Raw genomic sequence first — 10,019 nt, forward strand, 5'->3', positions numbered from 1 at the left:
CCCAACATGGCCAACTGCCCCCAGGTAGTTAGTGAGCCTCGAGGGACCCCAACCCACGAGTTGACCCATGTCCCAATAGGTCCAGCATGGTCCTGTAGCCTTGAGATAGGGTTAGGGACATGCCTAAGGGAAGAATGATGGGGGAGCTGCATGGTGATGCTCCCCAAGCATTTAATCTCCATCCCCACAGCCCAGCAGATGAAGAAGGTGTCCATCAAGCACTGCCTTTGTCCCCAACCTCAGCACCATGAGGCACAGAGCTGGGTGCTGCTGTCTGTGGGGTCAGCAGAGCCATGGGCACGATGTAGGATCAGCTCCCATGTGGTCCCACACCTCCTTCTGAGGCCACCACTGCTGTCCTGCTGCTGCTTTGCTCAGCCCCACAGGATCCTTTGGGTGTCACTGCCACCACAAGGCCACCTCTGGGTCAAGTGACATCTGTAAAGGACAAGGGACCATCTGCATCTCCAGCTGAGGATAGATTGTGGCCTATGGACCACGGGGGCACTTGAGGTGGCAGTGCCACAGCCTGGGCCATCAGTGGTTGCTGTCACCATGCCATGGAGGACATCCCATATACCTCATGCAGCAGCTGCTGTAGAAACCCCACAATGATGCTGAGGCCCCTTTTTGGGGGTGGTCAGGGTGTCCCCAAATGGGCAGAGCCCCCTCCCATCCCCAGGTGTCCCCACTGGGGGTGGAGGAAGAAAGAGGGGAGAGAGAATAAAAGCACCAAACCCCCATCTTCTTTGCCCAAAACAGAGCTCGTTTATTAACGACCACCTCTCCAGCAACAGAGCCAGGAGGCTTCAAATAATAATAATTTAAAAAATTAAGAAAATACAACAGAAACAGCATCAAAGGGCTGGGAAAATCCAGGATGGGTAATAAATATGGGGAAGGGGCAATGGAGCGCCAGGGGAGGGGGGGGGTGGGTGAGGGAGCTGGTGCCAAGCTGCTGCCAGCAGTGATGCTGGGGACAGGGAGGGGTCACCGCTCCTCGTGTCCCATGCGTTAGTGACTTCATTTCCAGAAATTAACCCCAAATGATTAAAAAAAACCCCAAACCATTAAGAATCCATCGCCTGACCGCCATGAAGGGCCCAACAGGCAGAGCCCTGGTCATCCTGGTGCCACCGTAGTGGGGACATGGATCAGGGGGACAGCCCTTCCTTGTCCCAGGGACATTTCGGCTGCCATCGCCCCACGTGGTGCCCGGGGGTCGCGTGGTGCAGTGTCTGAGCCCCTCACCCTGCATCAGGGCTGGCCTCTGGTGGTGTCACATGGCAAGAGTGCTGTCCCCAAACCGGGCTGCGGAGGGGCTGCCCTGTGAGCAAAAGGCGATGTGATCATAGGGATGTGACGTCCATCTCCCTGCGTTTGGCCCCCATTGCCTCTGCCATCTAAATATCCCTTTTTGGTCACTTTTTGGTCACTCACATCTGATTCTTTATTTTTTTTTTCCCAATAAATGTTGAAGTTCTCACTGTGCTGGAGAGCCCCAGAACAGCCTGGGGACGAAGGGCTGTCCCCACACCCTCAATTGCAGAGCACTCACCGTCAGTGCCCTCATTAGGCTTCAGAGTTAACACCTCCCAATCCCAACACAGCATCGCACTGATTTCTCCAAGAAGGATCCCAAAAAGGTGACCACTCCCGGGCCCCCACTGACCACCGTGACCCCAACCCCAGGGTTGTCCCCAACCCACATCCTGTCTCCCAATCCCTCACCTCAGGGCGGCTGTCAGTGCTTTTCAGCCACGACGGCCTCGTGCTGGTGGGGAGAGGATCACCTCCAACACTTGGCTTCTGCTCGGGGATCCGGGACACCCGAAATCTGCATGGGGGCACTCTGTGAGCCCACCCCACCTTGGGGTATGGGGTGGACAAATGGGATTCCAACCCCCCCCCCAGCTCCATGTGCTCACCTTCCTATGGAGAGAATGGTGATCTCACCGGCGGGTCTGGTGGCTTTGGTGGCTGTGGGGGATGGCAGCACTTGGGGCCACTTCCTCTGGTTGCATCGGGTGCAGGGGGGGTCTGAAGGGGGAGCCGGGCCGTGCACTGTGTGCAGGTGCTGCTGGTGGCAGCAGGAGGGGGGAAACTGAGGCAGGAGGTGCAGCCTATGGGGGACAAGGAGTGACATGAGCCGTGTGGGGGTTCAGTGGGGCTGGAGGGACTCTGAGGGGTTTGGGGGGGAAGTCTCTCACTTGTAGACAGGTTTGCAACCCGCTGGTGCTGGCTGCATGCTCTGATGTTCCTTCAGCAGCTCCTCCAGCGCTGCAGCATTTTCTGGAGGTGGGGGGACAGAGAGAGTCACCAGGAGCCACCTGGGGTGGCAGAACCTTCCCTGGCCATTGGGGGGCCCCTTCCCCCTTCCCGGGGGGCTCCCGACCTTTCTTCTCTGTGATGAGGCGCACCAGGACCCCGATGGTGTCCTCATTGGCATCCTCAATCTGGTAGATGGAGCTGGGACCTGGGGACAGATGGAGAAGGCATGAAGAGAAGCAGCCACGGGGATGGGCTTGATGTTCTATGGCCATAGGGACAACGTGGGAGCAAGCAGATACCATGGGGATGAGCAGGATGCTCCAACCCTAGGGACAAGATAAGAGCAACCAGACACCCTTGGGGATGGGCCCCATGCTCTCCATGGGTTCCCATGCCCACCGTGGCCACAGGACACCACGGTGACCAGATGACATGGGGATGCTCCAACCACTGGGACAAGATGTGAGCGACCAGACGCCATGGGGATGGGCTCGAGCAGATGAAGTTGGCTTCAGGGTGGCGAAGCTGGGTCACGCCTCACACCAACCTCAAACCAACGTCATCACTGGGCCACATTCTGATCCCTTTATGGTCCCAAACCACTTGGGTTCAACGGCAACCAGAGGCAACCCCAGAATACTGGGTGCATGGGAGTGGGGCTCACCGCTGGTGTTGTGCTCGTGTTCCTTGTGTGCTGTGCAGTGGTAGCCCTTCTTCTTCAGCAGGTTGCACACCAGGATGCCCAGCAACCCCATGGCACAGAACACGGGGACGATGGCCAACACGGCCGACTGCGCCGCCGCCGCCTCCTCCGGTTGAAGCTCCCATGTCCCATTGGTCCCCGATGGTCCCCGAGGTGTCACCACGCTCCTGGCTCGCCGTTGGCCTGCAGTCAGGGTTGGATTTGGGAAAATCCCCCCCCATTGATGCCATGAGCACTAATCCTGCTTCAAATCCATCACTGGGTTATTTTGGCACTGAACCTTCCTCAGCTGGATTTGGCAGAGTTCTCCCATTGATGCCATGGGCATTGCTCCTATCCCACCCCAAATCCATCACTGGGTTATTTTGGCACCGAATCCTCCTCCTGTGATGGACTTGGCAGATTTTGCCCACTGGTGCCATGAGCATTGATCCTATGCTCACTCCATCATTTCAGTATTTCGGCACCACGTTCCCTCAGGCTGGATTTGGGGGATTTACCCCATCGGTGCCATCACAGCTCCTACCCCCACATCCATCACCATGTCATTTTGGCATCATATTCTCCTCCCAGGATGGATTTGGCAATGTTCCCCCATTGGTGCCCCAGTGCCACGCTCACTCCTTTACCGTGTTATTTCAGTACCACATTTCCCCCATGCTGGATTGTGGGGTTCCACCATTGGTGCCACGAGCACAACTCCTACCCCAAATCCATCACCGCATTATTTTGGCACTGAATCTTCCTGAGCTGGATTTGGCAGAGTTCTCCCATTGGCACCATAAACATTGAACCTATTCCACCCCAAATCCATCACCCCCACGCTCCAAAGCCCGCAGCTGACCGCGCCACCCCTCACCCACCTGTGCACCCCGGGGTGCCGTGGGGTGCAGCAGAGCAGGGCAGGCACCGGCCCTGGGGCTCCCTATGGCCATCAGGGCTGTAAAACCTGTGGGATACGGTGAGATGAGCACAGGGGTATCCATGCAAACCCCCCCACCTCCCCAGTGCACGGCACCCCATGCTCACCCGTGCAAGCAGGCGCACGGTGCATCCCCTGCAGAGGAAGAGCCAGGGGGACAGGGGCGGCAGCTCTGCGCTGTGCTGCACGTCTACAGGGAGGGAAAGAGGGTGGTGAAGGGGTGCAGGCTGCATGGCACAGGGTGGGGGCATCACCCACGGGCAGCACTCACCCCAATGGGTTCCTCTCCAGGTGGGCATCGCAGCAGCTCGCAGGCTGTGGTCCCCATGCAGGGGCTGCTCAGCACCTGGGGGAGAAGAGGGGTGTTCAGCGGGGTGCAGCAGGGGAGAATGCATTGCAAAGGACAGGATGCAAAGGCATTGTGAGGGACAGGGCAGGTGCAAACCCGTTGCGTGCATCGTGGTGGGCGCAATGCTGTCACAAGCAACGGGATGGAAGCAAAGCTTGCTGCATGTGCTGCTGGGAATGGGATGGAAGCAAGGCTTTATGGTGGGTGCAATCCCATCACAAGCAGTGCAAGGCTGCAAAAGCACTGCATGCGTCATGATGTGGGTGCAGATGCACAATGCAACGGGATGGATGCAGTGGGTTGGATGCTCCACTGTGGGTGCAAACTCGCAAGCAATGGGGTGGGTGCAAACTCATTGCACGTGCCGTGGTGGGTGCAAATAGGTCCCAGGCAATGGGAGGGATGCAAAACCACTGCATGCCCAACGGCAGGTGCAAATGCACCACAAGCAGTGGGACAACTGAAACGGGGTGGATGTAAACTCATTGCATGCACTACGGTAGGTGCAGACTGATCACGAGCAATGGGATGGGTGCAAACCCCCACTGCGTGCAGCATGGCGAGTGCAAACCTGTGGCAAGGAATGGGGGGGGCTGCAAAGCCCTTCCGTGCACTGCAGCTGATGCAAACCTGTCAGCAGCAAGAGGATGGCTGCAAGAACACCGCATGCACTGCAGCAGATGCACACCACCCCAGTTCTGCAGCAGCCCAGCAGATGCACAGCCATTGGAAACAACATTGGAACTGGGGCCACGTGGGGTGGAGGACAGTGGCAATCCCAGGATGGGAAAACCCCACGGGACACCCCCAGAGTAAAATGGGACATCTGGGGGGCATTTGGGGTTTTAGAATTGGAAGAACCGAGAAGAGACGTGCAGAGGGATGGGATGAGGCTGTACTCACCCCCAGGACAGCGAGGAGCCACCAGCACATCCCCAAGCTCTGCAGCCACCGGGGCCACCTGTGGGGACACGGCACAGGGAAACGGTGTCACTCCTCCCTGATTCCTGCACAGGGGACAGCAAGGGCTTTTGGGTCCGGGGCCCAAAAAGCCCACATAGGGGGACTTGGGAGGTTATCCACTAGCACAGCCTTTGCAAGGGAGCAGTCAGCTGGAAAATAACCCTGTGAGAGGGGAGGAATTGGGTTATTTCACAGCTGGAACGCTCTCCCCTGGCCCCATTTGCTGCAGCGCAGCCAAGCAGCACAGTTGGGTTTGGGATTACTTCCCAAGCCTTGAGGTTTTCCTTCTAAAAGGAGCAAAGCACCTTCACAACTAGAAAAAAACCCAACACTAAGCACCATTATAATTGAACAAAACAACCTCGTGGCCAAAAAGCCCCAATATTTTGCATCCTTACCCCAATATGTGGCACCCTTGTGCTAGAAAAAAACCCAACACCTTCAGGACCAAAACCTCCAATATTTTGCATCCTTACCCCAACATTTGCCATCCTTACAATAGACCAAAACACCCTTGCAACCAAAAAAAAACCCCAATATCTTACAGGAGCCCCTTTGGGAGCAGTGGAATCGCAGCCCACAGCGACTCAGCGCCCAAAGGAAACCCAATTTTAGCTCAGTAGGAATCCAGCACTCACACCTCCCATTTTAGGGCCGCTCACGCAATCCCACTCCCTTCCTGCAGAGGATTTGCTAAATCTGATGGCAGCTGAACACCAATTTCTCTCCCAGTGCCATCGGCTCCAGTGCCCCCAGCGCCATCGGTGCAGCTCAGTGCACTCCCTCCCGTCTCCTTGCATTTAATTGAAGGCAAATCATTAAAAGCTGATTGGAAGTTCCTCCAGGAATGGGGTGAAATCCTTGGTGAGGGCCCCCGTGTGTGCTCAGAAATTCATCAGGGTTGGCAAAATAAAACAGAACGGTGGAAAATCCCAACATCTAAATCAGCATTGCTGGGCTATCGTTGGGATGGCATGTGCACGCATAGGGGCAAACCCCCAAACCTCTGAGTTCTTCTACCTCCAGTGCTGCAAAGGAGAGAATTATCTGGGGGCTCAAATCTCTCTCCGTATCCCAGAATGCTTGGTTTTGCTTTGGGCAATGCTGTTGTTGTATCAGGCAACGCTCATCCAATGCTCTCAGGACCCCATCACTACGCCCAAAATCCTATTAAAGGCCTTTGAGTGCAGCTCTGCCCTTCTCTACACGTCCCAAAATCTGCTGGGACCGGAGGCACCGAAGCTCTGCGGGGGAAGGAACAGATGCTGCAAACCTTCAGCACGGATATTTCCTGCTCCGGAGCAAAATGATCGGCATCCTCCCCTGCACAGCACTGCCCAGCCCCAGAGCGTCACTGCAAAGAGAAATAAATGCATACACACACAATTAAAAATGTATTTCCAAGCAAGCAAAAAATAATAATAATAATAATAATTAGTCACCTCAACCCAAAGAGCCTTTCAGCCAACCTCGACCCAGTGAGCAGATTCTGCCAACACCGACCCGACCGATGGATCCCCTCTGCTGACACCACTGATGGATCCTTTCCACCAACCTCGACCCCATGTGAGGATCCTTTGGGCCAATCAAACGATGCGTCCTCTCTGCTGACAGTGACCCAATGATGGATCCTTCCTGCCAACCCAATGATGGATCCTTGCTGCCAACCCCGACCCAACAAGCGGCCCTTTCCACCAACCCCAACTCGACAACGGGCTCCCTTTGATGATGCCAACCCAAGTGGGTCCTCCCTGAGATGCCAACAAGGGATCCTTTCCACCAAGCCCAAGACAACAAGAGGGCCCGTCCCATCGACCCAACGCTGGGTCCTCTCCACCAGTGCCAACCCGATGAGCAGATCCAGTTCTTCTACCCAATGATGGATCCTTTCTGCCACCCTGATCCAACAAGCGGCCCTTTCCACCAACTCCAACCCAATGATGGCTTCTCTTTGATGATGCCAATTCAGCGAGCAGGTTCTTCTCTCCGATGATGTCAACCCAACCAGCTGGTCCTCTACAACAATGCCAACAAAGGATCCTTTCCACCAACCCTGACACAACAAGAGGGCCCGTCCCATCGACCCAACACTGGGTCCTCTCCACCAGCGCCAACCCGATGAGCAGATCCAGTTCTTCTACCCAATGATGGATCCTTTCTGCCAACCTCAACTCAACAAGCGGCCGTTCCGCCAACCCTGACACAATTATGACTTCTCTTTGACAACGCCAACCCAATGAGTGGGTTCTCCCTGATGGCGTCAACCCAAAAAGCAGATCCTCTCCGACGATGCCAATGATGGATCCTTTCCACCAACCCCAACACAATGAGAGGGTCCATTCCATCGACCCAACGCTGGGTCCTCTCCACCAATGCCAGCCCAACGTGCAGATCCTTTTCACCAACCCAACGATGGATCCTTTCTGACAACCCCGACCCAATTATGGGCTCTTTCTGACAACGCCAACCCAGCAAGCGGGTTCTCTCTGATGATGCTGACCCAGTGACGGGTCCTTCAACTGAATAAACCCAAAGACCAAAGCCTTTTTGGGGTGGGTGGCCCCCCGTAGCAACCCACTGCTAAAATGAACCAACAGCTTCACCACCCTGCAGGCACAACTCGTGTGCTGTGCGTGCTTGGGGATGGGTGGAAAAATAATTAAAGTCGATTCTGTCATGAAGTGGGAAATCCCTTGAATGCCCCTGGGTGTAGTGGGGCATCCCCATAAAGCTGCCCCACGTGACGCTGCTGATAAGGAGCCGTTATGTGCTGGAGTGGTTTATAAATTGAATGAATGAGCAATTAGCACGCAGCATCACTCATCTGGGATGCAGCTGCTGCGCGATGGGGGTGGCTACAGGCTGGTGTCAGGATGCGAGGGCACCAAGCTGTGCCCCAGTTCCTCCCAGTCACCATGGGGGCAGAAAGGAGGCTCGAGAGCAGCTCAAAGCTCGGAGACGGCAGCACACAGTCCCAGACTGACCTCAAACCTCAAATACCACAGACAGCCACAATTTGGGAAGGGAGAGGAAAAGCCAGGGACAGGAGCAGGCAGCAGCACGTGGTGCTGCAATGCAGATCCCCGTGCTGAGCACCCTCCGGTGACCCCTCACTGGTGCCATGTGTCCCAGCACCGGCAACAGCCTCATGTGGGGCTGTTAAATCCCCCCTGGGGAGACGTGTTTGGGGCTGTGTGGTGATGCCTATGGGATGGGGAGCGCTCATCCTGGGGTATTTGGGGTGCTACGAGGGGATTTGTGCACCCGCAGGGGATGGGATGGAGGGGATGAGGGGCACAACGGTGGGTGGGATAGGGGCAGGTCTGAGCATCAGCACTTATAAGTGATTGCCCCCTTCCCCCCTCAGCCCTGCCTGCTGGGATCTGGGGAGCATCCAGCTGGCCCCGTGCTTTTCATGCCGTCGTTCCAAAGCCAACAGACACAAAGAAGCTTGGAGAGTTCTGGCACTGGGGATATATTTGGAGGAGCTCTGAAAACTCCAGGAGCAGGACTGGCCCCAAAGGACCTTAGCCCCACTTCACAGAACCCCAGGGGTTGGAAGGGACCTCCAGAGATCATCGAGTCCAACTTCCCTGTCAAAGCAGGTTCCCTACACCAGGCTTCATATGGGGATGATGGGATGCCCCAAGTAGAAACCAATTATCCAGCCTCCCAATTGGCTGCTTGGTGGGGGACAACCCAACTTTTGCAAACCCCAGGATAGGATTTTTTTGTACCCCAAAATAAAACAAGCCCTTAAGGGCCCCCTCCCTTAACCCAGCCCACAAGCTAAGCGTGCCCACAGGGATTCAAGGCAGGGTTTCCCCTCCACATGCAGCTTAGGGTTTCAGCTGATTGCTCCCAGAGATAACAGAGAACAAGGAGCGACTGTATGGGGACACTTTGGGAACAGCAGCTTGGCCACCTGGGCAGCACAAGGGGGGATTGTCCAGCTGAAACCCAACGCCGTCACAACTCTGCCACCAAAATCCAACAGCACTGGGGCTGTGGGAACGAATAACAACCCTTCATTGACTTTCAGAACAGAGCCAAGCGATCCCAGAGGCACCGTAGTGCCAATCCCCAATTTGGGAAGCCACCCCCGCTCACAGCATCCCAGCAGTAGAGGGAACAGGGCTGAAAACGCTGCGATTTTCCACCGTCAGATTAAAGCAAGAGGGGAAGAAAAAAAACAACCAAACCCCAGCTCCTATTTTTCCAGATGGCCACCGTGGAGTTTTCCATAACCTACTTTCTCCACTCCTCTTCTGCCCTATATCCTCACCGCGGCTGCAGCCGGGAGGCCGCTTGGGGGGGGGGCATCTCCAGCTGCTGCCGCACACAGCGACACTTTGGGGACAAAGCTGAAGCAACAAATCCCCCCCCCACCTCCTCTAATTTGTATTATAGCTCCTCATAGACGCATCACCCGAGCCCTCCAACCCCCCCCCAAATAATCAACCCCAGATCAACCCGGATAAGAAACGTCACCCCTTACCTGTCCCCACCGCGGGGGTGACGCGGGGGTGACACCAACGCGGTTCCCACGGGGGCGCCCCATTGAGGCTGGGCGGCCGCTCTTTATGAATGAACGCTCCGTCCCCCGCGGGCGCGCTACTCCCGCTAGCCACGCCCCCCTCCCTTGTGACGTCACAATGCGGGGCTTCCCCCATCCCCCTCCCCCCCGCCCATCCCGCGATGACGTCAGCGCCACGCTCGGAGGATTCCCCCGCCCCTCCCGCGCGCAGCGCCCCCTGCCGGCGGGTTTGGAGGGGAGGGGGAGATGGAGCGCCCCCCCAAAGGGGTTTTTT

General features: G+C 56.4%; 1 protein-coding gene across 1 annotated transcript in view; it reads right to left on the reverse strand.

The window, feature by feature from the left end:
* The window catches only part of RELT (RELT TNF receptor), a 12,873-nt gene extending 3,099 nt beyond the window's left edge, over positions 1 to 9,774 (reverse strand). Inside the window, exons 1-12 of the mRNA XM_042893284.1 lie at positions 9,707 to 9,774; positions 6,482 to 6,562; positions 5,149 to 5,206; positions 4,168 to 4,242; positions 4,004 to 4,086; positions 3,838 to 3,923; positions 2,936 to 3,157; positions 2,396 to 2,476; positions 2,211 to 2,292; positions 1,929 to 2,123; positions 1,732 to 1,837; positions 734 to 807 (exon numbers count right to left, since the gene is read on the reverse strand). Of these exons, the coding sequence (XP_042749218.1) occupies positions 734 to 807; positions 1,732 to 1,837; positions 1,929 to 2,123; positions 2,211 to 2,292; positions 2,396 to 2,476; positions 2,936 to 3,157; positions 3,838 to 3,923; positions 4,004 to 4,086; positions 4,168 to 4,242; positions 5,149 to 5,178 (1,034 nt within the window). The 5' untranslated portion in view covers positions 5,179 to 5,206; positions 6,482 to 6,562; positions 9,707 to 9,774. The remainder of the gene's footprint in view (positions 1 to 733; positions 808 to 1,731; positions 1,838 to 1,928; positions 2,124 to 2,210; positions 2,293 to 2,395; positions 2,477 to 2,935; positions 3,158 to 3,837; positions 3,924 to 4,003; positions 4,087 to 4,167; positions 4,243 to 5,148; positions 5,207 to 6,481; positions 6,563 to 9,706) is intronic.
* Positions 9,775 to 10,019: the final 245 nt, after the last annotated feature.

Source organism: Lagopus leucura, unplaced genomic scaffold (genome assembly GCF_019238085.1).
Source record: "Lagopus leucura isolate 7727_CA_CO unplaced genomic scaffold, USGS_WTPT01 177-5_obj-0_obj, whole genome shotgun sequence".
Taxonomy (NCBI): domain Eukaryota; kingdom Metazoa; phylum Chordata; class Aves; order Galliformes; family Phasianidae; genus Lagopus; species Lagopus leucura.